Genomic DNA, 19,728 nt, shown 5'->3' with positions numbered 1-19,728 from the left:
CATGGCCGACTGCAGTTTGAGTCCTGGACCTGGCAGCTAGCTTTCTCACTTTCCCTCTCTCTCTCTCTCTCTCTGTCCCTCTCTGGTCAAAGTAAAATAAAGTTAAATAAAATAATTCTTATATAAAAAAAAAAAACTAATAGAATGTAGGGCACCGATTTTTCAGATTGTAAATTAGAGCTTAAAGGTAGCAGATTTACAAAAATTACTGCTGGAGGCATATTACTTTCTGTGTTGTTTATTTTAAGGCATCTCTAGACTTAATAGTATACGAATTTGATTTTTTTCTCCATATGAGAGAAGACTTTTTGTGTACTTGATAATTGCTGTTACCATCAGCCTTAGGATATGGTTTACTTACAGGCTATTTTTCTTTTTTTTTTTTTAACATTGTTTCTCAAGATATTACCGTGAAGTGTTGCCTGGAGAAATTGTGGAAATATCCAGGCATAATGTACGAACCCTTGATACAATATCAAGGTCCGAAGGAAACCCAATGGCTTTTTGTATCTTTGAATATGTTTATTTTGCAAGACCGGATAGTATGTTTGAAGGTAAGTAAATTTATTTTCTTTTATTATTCCTATGCATCTCTCTTTTCTTCCCTTATTTTTTTGGTGAGGGTTTGCTATAGGGTGGGAACACTTGTTGGGGAGGGAGGGAGGGAGGAGATCGCACTCCCAGGAGGGATGGTCACACCCCATCCCTTCTTCTCCATTCTTTTCTCAGTATTTCTGGCCTGCACGCACACATGCCTGGCATGTCTTTTTCAAGCCACCAGGGCCAGGTATCAAACCATGCAGTTGGCCTGTGGGATCCAGGTGCTTTAACCACCATGCTACTGGCTGGCCCTAGATTTTCTCAGTGAAGCATGGTAGCTCTTGACCTAAAGGCATACCTGGTTCTTTGAAGGCCAGGAAGAGTAGAGCTTCCCTCTTGTGGTTAAATCTATTTACATATTGTGGATATAGGACCAAGCCCCCACAGGTCATAAGGTCACTATTACTCCCTTCCTTTCGACTCTCGCATATTGGTTTTCTTTTTAAGAGTAAGGACTATGTTTTTTAACGATTATGATTTAAAGATCTGTATTAAGATAAAAATAAACTAGAGGGAACCAGCAGTTAGCATAATGGCTATGTTGCTGGACTCCCACGTAGTCGACCGCGGTTCGCATCCTGGACCCCGTGGCTTAAAACCCACGCTGGGCACGTTTGCGTACGTGCCCAAGGTCCCTAGAGGAGAATGGAGGAGAAGGAATTGCGGCGTGACCATCCCCCCTGGGGGGTGATTTCTCGCTTTCTGTCTCTATGTCTCTCTCTGTCTGGCGAGCGCACGCGCCCTATAGCGAAAAAACCCTCTCAAAAAAAAAAAAAAGAAAAAGAAAAGAAAAGAAACTAGAGAGGCCAGCAGGTGGCATAGAAGTTATGTTGGTTGGACTTTTGGGACCAACAGTTGGTGTAATGGTTACATCGTTATAACCATTAGTTGACCATGGTTCAAGTCCCAGACCTGGTAGCTTAAAAATTCACACTGAGGGCATGTGCTTGTGTGCCCAAAATCCCAAGAGGAGACTGAAAAAGAGATTGTGACGTGGTCAACCCCCTTCTCACTTTCTGTCTTACTGTTTCTGTTTGGTGAGCACATGCACCCTATAACAAAAACCTCTTTAAAAAAAAAAAAAAGATGGATTTCCCCATGGCCAACTATAGTAAAGTCTCAGACTTGGAGGCTTAAAAATCACCGTGGGCTCGTGTGTGCGCGTCCCCAAAATCCTGAGACTGGAGGAAGAGGGACTGCAATGTGGTCATCCCCCTTGGGGGTGAGTTCTCACTTTCCCTCTCTCTGTCAAGCACACATGCCCTGTGGCAAAAACATTAAATATAAATAAAGTATGATTCCCCAGTTTGTACATCTCCACTGTAGTTACTTTGATTTTCTTTGTATAGTCAATGTGTAGCATTTTAGCACTGATTTTGTAGAATAGCAGTTATATTATGCTCAGTGAAAGTAATCAATTTTCTTTGCCACCACACAGACCAGATGGTTTACACGGTAAGGTACCGGTGTGGCCAGCAGCTGGCCCTCGAAGCACCTGTGGACGCCGATTTGGTCAGCACCGTCCCTGAGTCTGCCACCCCTGCTGCTCTTGGCTACGCCACAAAGGTATTTACCCTTTTCTTAAATTTATTTTTTTGGGGGAAGAGGTTTTTCCTTTAGGGCACGTGCGCCCGCCGGAAAAAGAGAGACAGAAAGAAAGCGAGAAATCGCCCTCCACGGGGGATGGCCATGCCACAGTCCCTTCTCCTCCATTCTCCTCTCGGGATCTTGGGCACACACGCACTCGTGCCTGGCGTGAGTTTAAGGCACCACGTCCAGAACTCGAACCGTGGTTGGATACGTGGGAGTTCAGCGACATAGCCATTACACTAACTGCTGGTCCCAAGGTATTTACTCTTAATCAACATTCAGTTCATTGCACTCCCAGCAGTGGAGTCAAAAATATGCCTATAAAAGTTTACCACCTTATCATAGGAGCAAGGCAAGTTTAAGGGTTCCTGTTGGTTCTTTTACAAGTTCTTTATTTTCTAGCTTTTTCATTCGGTGGTACCAGTTTAGTGAAAGGTTCACCCAAACACTTGGATTAGGGTGCTGGTCCCTTCTTTTTAAAAAGGTAACATCGTGAATATATATAGAACTTACTGGTAATGTTTAGAAGCATATTGTTAAAATACACTTCTGAAAGTACCCTGGTAAGCCACTGGTATATTTGTCCCCAGCAACTCTGGGTAATAAATACATCTGTTGATCTTTATTTGGTGTAATGTTACTAGTACCTTGTTTGACTTCACTTTTCATAACTGGGTAGATTATGTAACCATCAGTTACCGCAGTGATCCTGAGTTTTAACAGCCAGTATTCACTATCTTGGATATTTAATTTATTCAGTTCTGAAGGAAATAATAAGCATGTGTTTTAGAGGGTGTTACCTTGAAAAAATGGGTGATTTACCTCCTATCCCTAAGAATACAACTCCTTAGCCTGCTGGTTTTAATTCTTTTCTTTTGCTGGGCTCGTGCGCTCACTGGAAACAGAGAAAGTGAGAGTGACCAGCAGATGGCGTAATGGTTGTGTCCCTGGGCTCCCATGGAGTTGACTGCAGTTTTAATTTTGGAGTTGGAGACTTAAAATTCACACTAGGCGCATATGAGTACATGCCCAAGATCCTACGAAGATAAAGGAGAAAGGATTGTAACAGGGCCATCCCCCTCAGGGGGTGATTTCTCACTTTCTGTCTCTTTCTTTCTGGTGAGCACACACGCCCTATAATAAAAAAATCCCTTGGGGAAAAAAAAAAAGAGAGTGAGAAAGTAAGAAAGGGTGGATGGCCACATTGCAGTTCCCTCTCTCCATTCTATCCTTGGGATTTTTTTTTTTTTTTTGAAGAGTTTTTTTGCTATAGGATGTGCAATTGCCAGAAAGACAGAGAGAGACAGAGACAGAAAGTGAGAAATCGCCTCCGAGGGGGGATGGCAACGCCTCAATCCCTTCTCCTCCATTCTCCTCTTGGGATCTTGGGCACACACACACACACACATGCCCAGTGTGAGTTTTAAGCCACCGGGTCCGGGACGTGAACCGTGGTCAACTACATGGGAGTCCAGAGACATACATAGCCATTATGCTAACTGCTGGTCCCTATCCTTGGGATTTTCAAGAGTGTTTTTCAAGCTGCTGGGTCCAGGACTTGAAACGTGCAGTCAACCTTGTGGGATCTACTCACTTTAACCATATGCCACCTGCCAGCTCAGCCCATTGGTTTTTAAAATGTTTTGCCATGGGGACTATGCTTTCACCAAAGAGACAGAGACAGTGAGAGGAAGAGTGAGGAATCAACCCCCCGGGAATGGCCACATCGCAATTCCTTCTCCTCCATGGTCTTCCTGGGATCTGGGTCACACATGCACATGTACCCAATGTGATTTTCAAGCTGCTGGGTCTGGGACTCAAACTGTGCTCAGCCCTGTGGGAGTCCAGTGACATAACCACTACATCATCTGCTAGCTCCAAACCCATTTTTTTTTTTTTTTTAGTATGTGAATTTTTGTGATCATAATTTATTCTTTGCTCTTTCTTTACGAAGAGAAACCTTACACGTTCTAACAAAATGAGTTGATTTTTATCACCAAATAAATGACTTCCAGTGGTTTCTCTTTTTGCATCCCCCCACCCCAGTTTAAATGGTGAAAAGAAAATTACAACAGTGGAGAGTTCTGTAACAGCCACATGTTGAGGTTTTACATACATATTATAATGGTGGCATAATCTAGAAAAAACAGGTGCCACGAGCATGGTGTACGTTGTTGCTGAGTGTCCTCTTGTTTCTCTGTCAGTGTGGGCTTCCATATGTGGAGGTGCTGTGTAAGAACCGATACGTAGGAAGAACCTTCATTCAGCCAAACATGAGATTAAGGCAACTTGGTGTTGCCAAAAAGTTTGGAGTATTGTCGGACAACTTTACAGGCAAAAGAATTGTTCTTATAGATGATTCAATAGTGAGAGGGAATACCATCTCACCCATCATCAAATTGCTTAAAGAATCTGGGGCAAAAGAGGTAAGTAATATTAAAACATATCAAAGCACCAATAATTAACGATTAGATACTGGCATAAAAATTAAAATTCAGTACAATGAATCGAAATACAATAAATATTTTTCAATCTGTTGTATGAGAAAGAGGGATAAAAAGCAGTATAGTAGTCCATTTAGGAAACTTCAAAGATAATGTGTGATTATGATTTTTAACCTTTTCTATAATATTTTCATAGTCTTAGTATTTGGAATTTTGTGAAACTTACATAGTAGCAACAAAGGTATAACATAAATTTAGCATCTCCCGTGACAATAAAAAAGAATAGGCAAAAACAAAGACCCTGGAAATGGCTTAAATATCTACCTGTAAGAGAATAATTTAATAGCTGTATCAACGTGACGAAATATAAACCAGCCATTAATAACTATAATTGTGAAGACTGCATCACATGGGAAAATCTTTGTAATTATAAGAAAGCTTGAAAAGTAAATGTGGGCACTGATTCTAGCCATGCAGATGTACCTGAGAAAAGGCAGATGATGATAACAGACAAAAAGAACTTGATCAGGGTGGTAAGTTTTAGTTCTAACCTGGTAGACCTTATTTTTCTTTGTAAGACGGTAGAATAAGAGGTAGGCAGGAGTACCATGCATGTGTTACAGGAGAAAACAGAAGTGGCTCTAGGACGCTAGAGCCATTAAATGAGAAGTAAGAGATCTAAAGAAGGAAGACGGTTCATTAATAGGTGACAACAGCAAATATCAGGCAACTCTATACAAAGAGCCCTTCACAAGCGACTGACCTTTTGTCAATCTTATCCATGACATTTGGCTGTCTGGAGGAGGGCCACCCAAGTCTTCGGCTGTGAATTCATTTTTCAAGTCGTTCAGAATGAACACAGCCGATCCGTGTGAACTACCTGATTTTCTAGGATCCTTTTTATCTATTACTGAAATTCTGTCATTTGCTTTATTACCCGTACATTGTTACCAAATACTCTGTAAGACAGTTTTGTGTTGGATTTGATCAATGAAAGGTAATTCTTCATATTCTTACACGGTATGAAATGATTTCTTTCCAAGGTGCACATCCGAGTAGCTTCACCACCAATTAGATATCCATGCTTCATGGGAATAAACATTCCCACCAAGGAAGAATTGATTGCCAATAAACCAGAATTTGATCGCCTTGCAGAGTATCTAGGTAGGTAGTAAAATGTCTGTAAAGTTTAATTTAGGCTAGCCCTAAAATTAAATTAAATTTCCTGATAGTTAAGGAAGCCAGATTCCATGTGGCCAACTGGACTGTGTGAATCCTAGCCCCGGAGGCTTGAAAAACATGGTGGGTATATGTGTATCCATGCTTAGATCCCGAAGGATGGGGAAATGGAGAAAAGATTGCAGTGTGATTGTGCCCCATTGGGGTGTACTTTCACCCTCTTTCTCCCTCTGTCTGTCTGTCTCTGGCAAGCACATGCATCAACACAAAAATAAACAACAAAAAAAGTTTTTCTCTTTTATAGTTTATTAACAGAAACCCAAAGTTTATTCGTCTTTGTAGTCTTAAAAAGTTGTGTTCAGTGCTTGTGGAAGTAGCTATCATGCATGTTAAGTAGATAATAGAACACTCTTCTGAGCAGTGAGAGTGGTGGACAGGCACAGTAGTTACCACAGGTGCTATGTTCGAGAGCTCGACCAAGTGAGATTAGAAAAGGAAGAAAGGGGCTAGCAGGTGACATAGTGGTTAAGGTGCTAGACTCCCACGTGGCTAACTGCAGTTTGAGTCCCGGACCCAGCAACTTGAAAATCACAGCAGCATGCCCCAAATCCCAGGAGAATGGAGAAGGGATTGTGGTGTGGTCATTCTCCCGGGGGTGGGGTGAGGTGATTTCTCACTTTCTGTCTCTGTCTCTCCAGTAAGCACACTCTCCCTATGGCAAAAATCACCCCCTCCCCCCCCAACAAAAAGGAAGAAAGGATTTCCAGGTAGAACTGTAAACATATCAGTTAAAGCCTCCTAAAGGTTGTATCCCAAGGAAAAAAGCAATCATTTTTATTTATTTATTTAAAGAGGTTTTTGCCTTAGGACACGTGTGCTTGCTAGGAGAGTGAGTGAGAGACAAAGACAGTGAGAGGGAAAATGAGAACCCCCACCTCCCACTGTGGAGATGGCCACACCACAGTCCCTCCTCTACTCTCCTCCTGGGATCTTGAGATGCATGCACATGCACCTGGCACGAGTTTTAAACCACCAGGTCTGGGACTTGAACCATGGTCATACATGTGGGAGCCCAGCGACGTAACTGCTATGCCATCTGCTGGTCCTGAACAAAGAAATCTTATCCACAGATTCTAATAACTTTGATGTGGATACAAAGCAAAAAGTAAAAGCCTTATGTAGACAAATTTTTAATAAGATACTTGGAGAGCTAGGTTATCTTGGAAAAGATGTCTTACTTATCAAAACTATTTAAACATCACAGGAGGGGCCACCAGGTGGCGCTGGGCCCCCACATGGCTGACTGTGGTTAGAGGTCCAGACCTGGTGACTTGCTTTCTCATTTTCTCTCTCTTTCTCTGGTGAATACACATGCCCTAAACCAAATAATAATAAATTAAATAATTATTTTAATTTACATTCAACCATTGTGCCTCAAGGATCTCCACATTGGCCATTCATGGTTGGCATTTTTGTCTGGTTATGCCCGTGCCTTACCAGTTAATAAGTATTTTGAATACCACCCTGCTGGACTCCTTTTTTTTTTTTTTTTTTTGAAGAGAGGTTTTTGCTATAGGGTGTGTGCGCTTGCCAGAAAGACACAGAGAGAGAGAGATTAGAAAGTGAGAAATCACCCCCTAGGAGTGTGGCCACACTGCAACCTCTCCTCCTCCATTCTCCTCTCAGGATTTTGGGCATGTATGCACACGTGACCAATGTGAGTTTAAGCTGTCGGGTCCAGAACTCGAACTGTGATACTATTATGTGGGAGTCCAATGATGTAACCATTACACCATCTGCTGGTCCCAAGCAACTGGATATCTTACTATAAACACTCTTTGCCAGGATGCTGCATAGATTATTAGTTATGCATTATCTATATTATAATAACATCACAAAAACACTACAATGAGGCACTGTTTCCCTCATCTTATAGATTGAAAAGACAGATTTAAAAAGTGTGACCTTAAGCTTACATTTGAGCCCAGATGTTCCTGACTTCAAAATCTATTTTCTTAATTCTGTTATCCCATACATTTCAGAATATAAAAACAAAAGGTCTGAGTTGTATTTATTTCGTTCTTAGTTTAATGAAAGCTAAAGGAGAGATGTTAATCCTGGCTTGAAGTATTCTGTTTGTAATCTCTGCTGGAGTAGCCCCTCCTTTTTAAAGAACTTCTCGTTATCTTTTTTTCCTTCCTTCCTCTACAGGAGCCAACAGTGTTGTGTATCTGTCAGTTGAAGGACTGGTTTCCTCTGTACAAGTGACAAAATTGAAAAAACAGAAAATGGAAAACCATGATATTATTCAACAAAACGGAAATGGCCTGAGAAGCTTTGAAAAGAATGGTCATTGTACAGCCTGCCTTACCGGAGAGTACCCTGTGGAACTGGAATGGTAGCTGTGGGGCAGATGTGATGTATGGAGATTTTAAGTTGGTCAAGAAGTTATAGTGGTTACACTGTATCTAGTTACTGCTACTCAGTTGGTACAATATCAAATGCCACATGCTTACGTTTACCTTTATTATGAATTTTGAGATTCTTTTACTGAAAAGGGTACCAAAGTGCTATAATTGAACCTTGTGTATTGTGTATAATCCAAAAAGAGGTGGTATTCCTTTTTTATATAAGGATCACCCAGCCTTTTTTACCTAGTCAGAGAAGGCAGGTGGTAAGTGGCATTTGCCAAGTGTGCTTTAAAGGGTTTGCAAGAAGTTAGACTAAGATAGGAGGTGCCATGTTAACAGGACAGGTGAGACAAATAAAACATTTCTTGTGAAGTTTAAATTCATTATGCCACATAGGTGTGTACCATCTACAGTTCTGGCTGTAGGTAGAACCTTGGCTTCCCTATCTAACCTTAGACTGACCTTGAAAGAATCAGAAACAACACCTGTCTTGTCACCCCTCAGTTTTCCCACTGGAGCAATGGGTTACTTGTACTCGTCAATAAATTAATTGATGTGAATATGAGTTGTTATTTTTACTTTTGGTGGTTAAAGCCAACAATAAACACCTACAAACTTTAAGATGATGCATGATTATTAGCTTTTGAGCAGCTTATGAGTTTGCAGTTGAACTTTCATGATGAGCAAGGAAGACATAGTTTGGCAGCTCTTTGCCATCAGTCTTTGAGATGCCACAGAATGGTTATAAAACTCTGCCTAGAGAAAAAATTTCCCCACATTTGACTAGGAAGCGAGGTCCATAATATTTAGTGCCCTAATAATATTAAGACCAGCAAGGAACCTTGTACCTTTGAAATAAAAAAACTTTTAGATTCTTACAAACCCTTTATCCTTATCATCTGCTTTGTAAAAGGACGTGCTTGATCTCTGGCAAGCATCCATTCCTGTATATTTATACACAGTGAGTGATTGCCGTTAAGTGACCACGTAGAAACACCATAGGGGCCAGTTTCGGTTAAGGATAGGACACAAATACTTTTTGAGAATCAGAAGGTCCATATCCAGGGCCAGCCCTGCAGCCCAGTGGTTAAGGGAGCTGGATCCCACATGGCTGACAGTTAAAACCCCACTGGGTATGTGTTCAAGTGTGCCTCAAATTCCAATGGGATGGAGAAATGGAGGAGAGATTGCAGCATGGCCATTAGGGGTGCTTTCTTTTTCTGTCCCTCTCTAGTGAGTGCATGTGCCCTTGGGCAACGAAAAAAAGATTGTCTATACCTTAGCATCACCTTATAATCACTTTTTCTACGTTTTATTAGGCTCTTACAAATTTAATTTTTTAAAAAAGTTTTTCCTTAGAACATCTAAGATTTAGAAGTTTAAAGTGACTTGCCCTCCAATCGCCATTTATGTAAGATTTTTAAATCCTGTTTGTTTCTGTGTTATGTTACCACAATTTGATGTAAATAGTGTCCAAACCCATTTAGAAACTTAGTATTTACTGGGACCAGCAGTTAGCATAATGGCTATGTCGCTGGACCCCCACGTAGTCGACCGCGGTTCACATCCCGGACCTGGTAGCTTAAAACTCACGCCGGGCGTGTGTGTGTGTGCCCAAGATCCCAAGAGGAGAATGGAGAAGGGATTGCGGCATGGCCATCCCCCCTGGGGGGTGATTTCTCGCTTTCTGTCTGTCTTTCTGGCGAGTGCATGCACCCTATAGCAAAAAACCTCTCCCAAAAAAAAGAAACTTAGTATTTATTAATAACTGAGATTGTTCATCTTCAGTTGATAATAAGTGTTGTGTGTTATATAACGGCAGGCCAAGATAAAATCTTGATAGCTTTAAGCCCACGTGCAGCAGCACGTCAACAACCCTGTGGCGTCGACAACCCTGTGGCAACGACACAGGCACTTTGGTATTTAATAACGCCCTGGGACCATTTCGGTGTGTGAAGCTTCTTGTTTTAAATTTATTCCCCATGTCAAGTGAAGGAGGCTAGACCTGTGAGTCGATTTTGAACTGGGTTCACTTACACGTCATTAAAAAAAAAGAGAAAGACTCAGGGAAAGTACTAAACCAAAATCTCCAATTTGACTTTTGTGTTGTTCATCATTTTTATTGTCCTACTGAGATGCTTTTATAAAGGAAAATAATACTGTGACAGTTTGGCGAGTCCACAAATTTCTTAGCATTTGTCTGTCGTGGCCTTTTATCTCACCAGTTTCTGAAGTCCGGATCGAATTACAAGTTTTTTATTAATGTGGTCTCCAATGCTGTTTGACTGCTTTCAATTTATATGAGTATTGTAAACTGCAGAGAAGATGAAAAATGTGTTTTCACAGGATCTATAGTATGAGCTAAACTAAGCCTTTTTTGTGACTTTTTTGTGATGCCTTGGTGACAAATATACATAACAAGTATCTTTCAATGTGTTTGTGTGTGTGTTTTTTTAAATAGTGACTTTCAGTGCATTGTAGTAAACTAGAAGCCAACACCCAGGCTCTGCACTTGGCACCAGCTAGCTAGATCTTATTTCTCCGATGCAGGCATTTAGTAAATAGGGCATCTCTTAGGGCCCAGGCAGCACGGCCGGCTGAGGAGTAGCAGATACAGCAGTTAGCAGTGCTGCGCTGAGTAAGCACTGGGAAGGGCACATTCTTCAGAAACCCTAGAGGGAACAGAAGGGCGTCTTAGAAAAGGAGGCTTAGGTTCTCTTGGGCACATGCACGCACGCTGGGGAAGTACTTCTCAGAATCAAAATAAAGCAGGTAAATGGATAAGGAAACTATAGCATACCCAGGCAATGAAATATTATTCGGTTCCCAAAAGAAATGTTATCAAGGTGTGAAGTGCCACGATGGAAGTGTGCGTCACTAAGTGAAAGAGGCCATTCTCAAAATGCTGCATGCCATGTGGTTCCAACTCTGACTTTCTGGAAAAGGCAAACCTAGGGAGACCATAAAAAGATAAGTGGTTACCAGGGGTTTGCAGGGTTGGGAGGATGAGCAGGTGGAGCACAGGAGGCTATACCCCATATGAAGCTATGGCAGTAGATACGAGTCACACACTTGTCCAAACCAATCGAAGACACAATGCCAAGAGCGAACTTGAATGTCAGCTGTAACCTTGGGTAACAGTGGCATGTCAGTGTACTTCATCTGTTGTAACAAATGTACCACTCTGATGGAAATACTGTAATGGGAAAGGCTGTGCATTTGTGGGGGCAGCGGGAATGTGGGAAATTTCTGTACCTGCTGCTCAATTTTACTATGAACTTAAAACTGCTCTGAAAAATAAAGTCTATTTTCAATAACAAAGATACCAGGGTCCCACTTCTTAACAAAAAGTCAAATGCTGTGAAGACATTTTTCATATTAAATATTACTTATTTTTAAAAAGGATAATTTTACTTTTATTTAGCATTATTTTTTATTTGACCGGGGGGGGGGGGTGTAGTGAGAAAGCAAGCCACCAGGTCCAGGACTCGAACTGCAGTAGATCATGTGGGACTCTAGCACACCAACCACCATGCTACCTGCTGGCCCCAAGATTAACATTTAAGTCAGCAGACCTCTGAGTAAAGCAGATTGCCCTGCATAATGTAGGTGGGCCTTGTCCTATCAGCGGAAGGCCTGAGAAGCACAGGTTTCCTGAAGGAGTCCTCAACACTGCCAACACAAAGCCTGCCTGCGTTTCCAACCCACAGTGTAGAATCCGATGTCAAGACTGCAGTGTCAATGTCAACTGTTGCCTAAAATTCCAACCTGCCGGTCTACTCTACAGATCCATACTTGTCAGACCTCATAATCATGTGAGCTAACTCCTTAAATTCAACCAATCTCTCTTCACAGATCTTTATATGCTATTGTTTCTCTTTTCTTGGGGCACCTTAAAGCAGTAGGCTCAGTGTGTTGCAAACATTCTGAGTGCTGTCATCTACCCATATTTTTTTTTGAGAAGTTTTTGCTATAGGACACATGCGCTCGCCAGAAAGACACAGAGAGACAGAAAGCGAGAAATCACCCCCCAGGGGGATGGCCAAGCCACAATCCCTTCTCCATTCTCCTCTTGGGATCTTGGGCAAGCACACACATACACCCGGTGTGAGTTTAAGCCACCGGGCCCAGGACTTAAACCGTAGTCGACTACGTGGGAGTCCAGTGACATAACCATTACTCTAACTGCTGGTCATCTACCCATTCTTTCATTGTCAGCTGTCAAAATACCAAGCCTGAATGAACCGAACCATCAATTTCCTGCCATCTGTTCAGTATCTAAGCACTGCTGAGTAAATAACAAAACACACCATTATCCCAATTATGATACAAGAGTATATAAGGGACAGGGAGGGCTAACCTTGAAAAAAGGTTAGGAATTTTTGGTTTTTTGATGGAAAAATGAGTGATACCTGAGAGATGAGTGAGTAATCAGGTGAAGAGGAGCAGTGCAGTAAAAGGTGTATGTACAGGACCAACAGCAGAGCAGTAACAACTGGACCTGCATGGTTCACAGTTCATGTCTCGGGGCCTCTGTACATGCTGGACGCACACACACTCATGACCCAGACTGGCTGAAGCAGGGGTGGGTCACAGTGAAGTTCCCTGTTGAGGGTTCCTACCTCTCTCACAAGAAATAAGCTTTAAAAAAATATAAAATAGTTAAATCGCAGGACTCTCACATAGTTGACTGCTGTTCAAGTCCCAGACCTAGTGGCTCAAAACACACTGGGCGCATTTGCATGCATGCCCCAAATCCAGAGAGGATAATGGAAGAGATGGGACTATGGTATGGCCATCCCCCATACTAAAGTGATTTATCACTTTGTTTCTTTCTGACTGGTGAGTGCATGTGCCCTAGAGCAAAAATCTGTCTCAAAATAAATAATAAAAATTAAAAAGACTTGGAAAGAATGCAGCTGTTAACAGGTGCTATAAGAAGGAGTGGGGGTATGGGAGCAGCAGTTAGCGTAATGGCTATGTTGCTGGACTCCCATGTAGTTGACTGCGGTTTGCGTCCAAGATCCGGTGGCTTAAAACTCACGCCAGGCGCGTGTGCATGTGTGCCCAAGATCCTAAGTGGAGAACGGAGAAGGGATTGCAGCATGGCCATCCCCCCTGGGTGGGTGATCTCTCAGTTTCTGTCTCTCTGTCTCGCAAGCGCCCACCCCCTATAGAAAAAACCTCCCAAAAGGAAAAAAAAAAAAAAAAAAAAGGAGTGGGGTAATGGCTATGTTGCTGGACTCCCATGTAGTTGACTGCAGTTTGAGTCCTGGACCCAGTGGCTTAAACTCACACCAGGCGTGTGTGCGTGTGTGCCCCAAGATCCCAAGAAGAAAATGGAGAAGGGATTGTGGCGTGGCCATCTTCCTGGGGGATGATTGCTTGCTTCCAGTCTCTCTGTCTTTCTGGTGAGCGCATGCACCCTATAGCAAATAGCAAAAACCTCTCCAAAAAAAAAAAAAAACAAAGCATGGGGCCCAGCCAGTAGCATGGTGGTTGGGACACCTGGATCCCACATGGCTGAGACTGGAAGACCACACAGTAAGACCTTGTCTAAATATCACCTATATGCACACCACACACAAAATTTTTAAGCTAATAAAATAGCTTGTTACTGTTTCATTGCAATAGACATAGGATTCCTGGGTCAAAGAAACAGAACTTTCTTACTCATGGTAAAAGCAGCAGCCAGAACCTCATGTTTGCACCAGTGTCCCAGGCCCCCAAAGTCCCAAGGGGGTGATGGGTGATACAGGCAAGCTGAATGAATGAATGGATGAATGCACGTGTGGTGGGTGGACTCCATTACAGGAGAGGCATGCTGGGTTCAGGGGACTCGTTACTTTCATAGTAATAGAAGCAAGCCTGCTCTTCAGGAAGATGCCACTTCAGTTCTGAAACTGATCACCTCAAACAACCCTGAAAACTGACCTGGACAGTCAGGCCCTTACATTCTTGGCACACTCAGCAAGGATTTATAGGAACACACAGGACCTATGACAGAGGGCCTCTCCCAGCAATATACTGGGCTCCTGGGCTTAGAGAATGGGCAAATCCTTCTCAGGGTGTGAGGAAAGGCATCACGGAGGAGGCGCTATGGAAGGGTTTTCTTCAGGCAGGTGTGGGGAGAGAAGGCTCTATTTTAGACTTAGATGTGGCCAAAGCACAGGTGTGGAAACATGGTAAGGACTTGGTGTGTTTCCACAGCTTCCTGTACCATGGCCACAGCAAGAGTTTAGGGTACCGTGGGGTGGAGGAGCAGTGGCTTGCAGTGAGAGTGCAGGCTAGGACAATGAGCTCGTCTGCTTACAGTGCTAGAGAGTGAACGTTGAGATGCAGGCAACGAGGATCACACAGACTTGTTCTCATAGTGCAGACTGCTGTGACAGATGTGGTCTATGATTTAGAATGACCGCTCCAGGTTACTAGCTAATAAAAATGGCAGTAAACATAACTTCCATATTCCCTCCTTAAGACTTGAAAATGATAGCAGGGATTTTAAGGGTTTGGTATAGGGCACACGCACTCACCAGAGAAAGAGACAGAGAAAATGAGATGTCATCCCTCAGTGGGGACGGCTGTGCTGCAATCCCTTCTCCTCTTGAGATTTTGGGCACGCGTGCACACATGTGCCTGGCATGTTTTCTAAGTAGTCAGGGTCTGGACTGAAAGTGCCCAGTTGACCATGTGGGACCAGCTGCCTTACCACCATGTCACTGGGCTAGCCCAGTAGAGGGATCTGTAAAGAGTAATAAACACTCAAGGATAGAGGAAAGGTATAATAGAAATCCTGATCTGGAATAGCTAAATTCTAAACCAGCAGTGAACAAAGCCAAAGGGCAATCCTATTTGTATTACAGAGCTCCCTAAAAAATTTAGAAACTGGCTTCTGGAAGAAAGGGTGTAAAGGGTAATAAAGGATTAGAAGTTAACTGAGGAATGAATTATATACTTCTACTCTGTCCCCACCTCCCCTGGCCTAATTCTGAAGGTTTTTTTGTTCAGAAGATACTGAGACAGAAGGTCTTTGCATTGGAGAAAAACAGGCACCAAAAATGATTATAAGACACACCTCACTCTCGCAGCCCTCCTCTCCCACTTGATTTTCAATAAATTTACTCCACAGGCTCAGAAGTTCCAATCAGCTTTTGTGCTGGGGTAGAGAGAAAGGGGGGAAGTGACAAATCACCCCTCCGAAAGTTTTGACCACACTGCAGTCCCTTTTCCATTCTCCTCTTGGGATTTTGGGCATGCATGCACTCATATCTGGCATGATTTTCAAGCCACCAGGTCCAAAATTTGAACTGTGGTCAGCCATGTGGGAGTCCAGAGCCTTAACCACCGCACCACCTTTTGGCCCTCCAAACAGCTTTTAAATGCCCTCTTTTAAATATGGCTAGATAGCCAAGGACTACTAGATGCCGTAGGAAAGCCTCTAACATGACAGAGAGCCCAAAACCAACAGAGGAGGAAAATACAGGTTGCAGGGACAGGGGAAACTCTTCAAAAGGAAAAAAAAACTGTCTATATCAGATATGAAAAAATCATATTGCAATAGTAAAACATCATTTTGGCAGCAATTCTGAGTCAGCTAGAGTCCTGTAAGCCTGGAAAGGCTTTAAGTAAAAGCTGACCTAAATTAAGGTAGTGGTAGTGGTGAAAATGCAGATTCTAGGCCCCTCACCAGGAAGCTACTTAGAACTCTGGGGACAGGGTCTGGGAATCTGGAATCTATCTTTTCAAACATCACTGTGAGCCATTGTGACGTGGCTAGGTGGGCTGGCCGAGAGGTTGCAGACTGGGGGAGATAAAGTCTAATTGGATAAGAGAGGGTGAGGGAGAAGAAGCTGACTTTCTGCTACCTGGGTGGACGATGGTGTCATTCCCAAACAGCAACAAAGGCAAAATCAATGTTAGAGACCTCCTAACCAAAAAAAAGTCGCTTTAGTTTGAGTGGCCTGTGGTACACCTGGTGGAAAAGTATGTTGGAAGAGTAGTGATATTTCTTGCTACTTTCGTCATCAGTAACTAAAAAATCAAGAGTATCCTATGCTTTTCACGTATTGTTAATTAATGCTACTTGTCCTCTCAGCTCCTTTGCCAAACTATTTATATTTATTTATTTGAGAGGTTTTTGCTATAGGGCAGGTGCACTTGCCAGAAAGAGACAGAAAACAAGAAATCACCCCCCCGGGGATGGTCACGCTGCAATCCCTTCTCCATTCTCTCTTGGGATCTTGGGCACACACGCACACGCACCCTGTCAAAAATTAATTAAAAAAAAAAAAACTCTGATCATTTCCTCTGCTACTGCCCAGTAATGTCTTTTTTAAAACCCCACTGGGGACCAGCAGATGGTATAATGGTTACATTGCTGGACTCCCATGTGGTTGACTGCAGTTCAAGTCCCAGATCCAGTGGCTTAAAACTCAGGAAGGGCACGTGTGCGTGCGTGCCCAAAACCCCCAAGAAGAATGGAGAAGGGCCTGCGGTGTGGCCATCCCCTCCCTGCCCCCCGTCTCGTGCACAGGTCTATTATCAAAAACCTTTCTCTCTCTCTAAAAACAATTTAAAAAATAATAAAACCCCCACTATTAATTGCCCTTGACACTTACTGTAATAATGTACATGACTCCAACTATAACAATTCCCTTCGAAGCAGAGACTTCTACTCAGGCGTGTAGCTTTAGTAACTCCACCTCAGACCAATTTTTTTAAAAAACAGGTCCTATTAAAAGCTGCACTTTCTTTAACTATCGTTTCAATCTCCTCCATAAGCACGTCAACTTCATTACGACAGGGACTTCGTTCGTAGTTCACCGCTGCAGTCACCTCCGCCGTCTGGGGCGGGTTTCCAGGAACGTTCCAGCCGGCGGAGGCCAATCTCTTATTTCCTGGTGATTTCATCTTTCTTCACATCACCACGGGGCGACATTTTTCTTCACACGCTAGGTAGGATTCAGGAGTCTGCGGTTCAAGATGCAAGATTCTTGGCCAGTTTCCTGACAAGTATAAATAGATACGACTCCAAGTTGGTCCGCTCCAACATCCTTGTGAACCCCGGCTCAAACGATAGGAAGCTACCGGCCGAGAGCCACCAGTTGAACCACACAGACCGCTTCCCAGGATGGCCGCGCAGACTCAGAGCGCGCGGCGCTACCCGCCGGAGTCGCTCACGCTGACGTCACGCGGCGACGCGGAAGGTTTACGTCAGGGGTCGTGCTGCAGGGGAGCTTTACGACTTCTTGATGGCTACTTCTTCGCTGTCAGCTACAGGCTATCTGGGAGAGGTGTAGATGGGGTCGGACCTCCCCGGCGACAGGGTTTGAGTGAGTCACGGGCTGGCCGAGGATTTGAGTCGGTGGGGTCTGGTGGGCCGGTGCGTGGCCGACTAAACCTGACCGTGCGATGTCCCGAGTCACCTACCTGCGACCTTCTTTCAAACCGAGACGATCCTGTTCCGCCTTCCTCCTAGCAGTTTCTTAGAGAGGCAAGTGGAAAAATATTTGGGAGCTGTGAAGTGCGTTATTAAGCGAGGTTGCATGCTGTACGTTAAAGAGCTTGATAAGGAAAAATGAATTTTCTAGATTGTTCACCGTCTTTAAAATAGGCAGAGTCCCCAAAGCAGTAGTTGAATGACACCCTAGAACGTCTCGTGGCTAAAATAGCCTCTGCAATGTGAAGTAGTAATCATAATCCCATTCCATATAAAAGGTGTTTAACCACATTTTACCTTTTTGTATTTTTTTTTTGTCAAAAGGTTTCAGATATTTGGGCATCTAATTGTTGCCAGTGTATTTATAATTGAATGAAAATGAATACCTGAGACAATAAACCTGGTTTGTTTGTTTTGCCGTAATCCTCTGTGGCAACCCACAGAAAACCAGAAATTAAAAGTAGGATCATCCAGCGAGGCAGTTAAGGCAGCCAGATCCCACGTGACGAACCCGAGTGGTTGGAGACTCGCTCCCAGCCTTGGACAACCTGAAAGGTGGGAGAGATGGAGAAGAAATTGCAATGTGACTGCCCCCCACTGGGAGTGCCTTCCCCCCCCAAAGTATTATTTTATTTATTTTTAATGATTTAATTTTGTTTATTGTCATTATTTTATTTTATAGTTTTTAAGGTTTACCAGAGAGGAACAGTGAGAGGGAAAGTGAGAAAGCAACCCACCAGGTCCAGGACTCAAATCATGGTCAGCCATGTAGGAGTTCAGTCACTTTAATCATCACACCATCTGTGGGCCCCTGTTTTATTTATTGCTGTAGGACTCATGTACTCACCAGAGAGAAACAGAGAGGGAAAGGGAGAAAATGAGAAAGCAAGACACCAGATCTGAATTTCAAACCATGATTGACCATGTGAGAGTCCAGTGCTTTAGCCACCATGTCACCTGCTGGTACCTTGGGAGTGCTTTTTCACTTTTTCTTTCTCTCTCTGGAAAACCAGACTCTAGCAAATTAAAAAAAAAAAAAAAAAAAAAAAAAGCTTCACCTGAAAGAAATGCTAAGTTGAGAGTTGTTTCTTTTTTCCTTTCTTTTTTTTGGAGAGGTTTTTGCTATAGGGTGTGTGCACTTTCCTGAAAGATAGAGAAACAGAGACACAGAAAGCGAGAAATCACCCCCCAGGGGGAATGGCTACACCACAATCCCTTCTCCTCCATTCTCCTCTTGGTATCTTGGGCATGCACACACACACACACACGGGGCATGAGTTTAAGCTACCATGTCTGGGACTCAAACCACAGTCGACTACATGGGAGTCCAGTGACATAGCCATTATGCCAACTACTGGTCCCAAGAGTTGTTTCTTTATAAGTATCACTGATGATACTGTTTCAATTTTTTTTTATATAAAGTCTGAGCTGAGATGCTCAGAAACCTAATAATGCTTTATTGAGATGTAATGCTATATTTACAGTCTAAATTCATTTGTTGACAATTTAAAAATCAAACTATAGGGGCCAGAAGGTGGCATGATAGTTAAGGCACTGGATTCCCACACGGTCGACTACAGTTCAAGTCCTGGACCTGGCAGCTTGGAAATCATGTTGGGTGTGTGTGCATGCCCAAAATCTAGAGAGGAAAATGGAGAAGAGATTGTAATGTGATCGTCTCCCCTCCCACACAGCAGGAGATACAGGGGGTGATTTCTCACTTTCCCTCTCTCTTTCTCTCTCTCTTTTTGGCAAGTACACATCCCTTATGGCAAAAACCTAAAAAACAAAAACAAAAACCCACTATAATATGAGAAGGTTTATAACAATGATAAAAGTGTGACTTCTATAAAATAATATATAGTGATAAGCACTTTTTACATATAATGATCTAAAACTAGATGGATGGGGGACAGGATATTTTTTAACAGTATTATTTTATTGAACTGTATTTGTTTTTTTATATTTTAATTTGATCAGAGAAGAACAGAGTGAGAGTGAGAGAGAGAGAGAGAGAGAGAAAGAGAAATGGGGGGGGGAGGGAGAAAGCAAGCCACGGGGCCGG

At 42.9% G+C, this 19,728-nt stretch overlaps 2 protein-coding genes and 1 long non-coding RNA gene across 7 annotated transcripts in view; 2 read left to right on the top strand and 1 right to left on the bottom strand.

Moving 5' to 3' along the window:
* Positions 1–8,784, top strand: part of PPAT (phosphoribosyl pyrophosphate amidotransferase) — a 75,273-nt gene extending 66,489 nt beyond the window's left edge. Inside the window, exons 7-11 of the mRNA XM_006167699.3 lie at positions 403–554; positions 2,039–2,166; positions 4,395–4,616; positions 5,678–5,798; positions 8,025–8,784. Of these exons, the coding sequence (XP_006167761.1) occupies positions 403–554; positions 2,039–2,166; positions 4,395–4,616; positions 5,678–5,798; positions 8,025–8,215 (814 nt within the window). The 3' untranslated portion in view covers positions 8,216–8,784. The remainder of the gene's footprint in view (positions 1–402; positions 555–2,038; positions 2,167–4,394; positions 4,617–5,677; positions 5,799–8,024) is intronic.
* A 1,322-nt stretch (positions 8,785–10,106) lies between these two features.
* LOC102485894 (uncharacterized) lies at positions 10,107–17,396 on the bottom strand. 2 transcript variants are annotated; one of them, XR_337266.3, is made up of 3 exons: positions 16,843–17,396; positions 11,025–11,175; positions 10,107–10,896 (listed from the first exon to the last, which is right to left on the bottom strand). It is a non-coding gene; the product is annotated as an uncharacterized LOC102485894 (long non-coding RNA). The 2 variants fall into 2 exon arrangements; XR_003547732.1 differs by having other exon boundaries at positions 10,107–11,175.
* A 52-nt stretch (positions 17,397–17,448) lies between these two features.
* The window catches only part of AASDH (aminoadipate-semialdehyde dehydrogenase), a 22,457-nt gene continuing 20,177 nt past the window's right edge, over positions 17,449–19,728 (top strand). For 2 of the 4 annotated variants that reach the window (XM_014583893.2, XM_014583889.2), the window contains exon 1: positions 17,449–17,717. The gene's annotated coding sequence lies outside the window, so the exon portion shown is untranslated. Of the gene's footprint in view, positions 17,718–17,997; positions 18,219–19,728 lie in introns of those variants that run through there. The other 2 variants (XM_014583891.2, XM_014583890.2) reach the window with 2 other exon arrangements.

The sequence above is a fragment of the Tupaia chinensis genome, unplaced genomic scaffold (genome assembly GCF_000334495.1).
Source record: "Tupaia chinensis unplaced genomic scaffold, TupChi_1.0 Scaffold144982_1, whole genome shotgun sequence".
Classification (NCBI taxonomy): domain Eukaryota; kingdom Metazoa; phylum Chordata; class Mammalia; order Scandentia; family Tupaiidae; genus Tupaia; species Tupaia belangeri.
The sequence above is the reverse complement of the archived record's forward strand: the minus strand, read 5'-3'. Positions and strand labels throughout refer to the sequence as shown.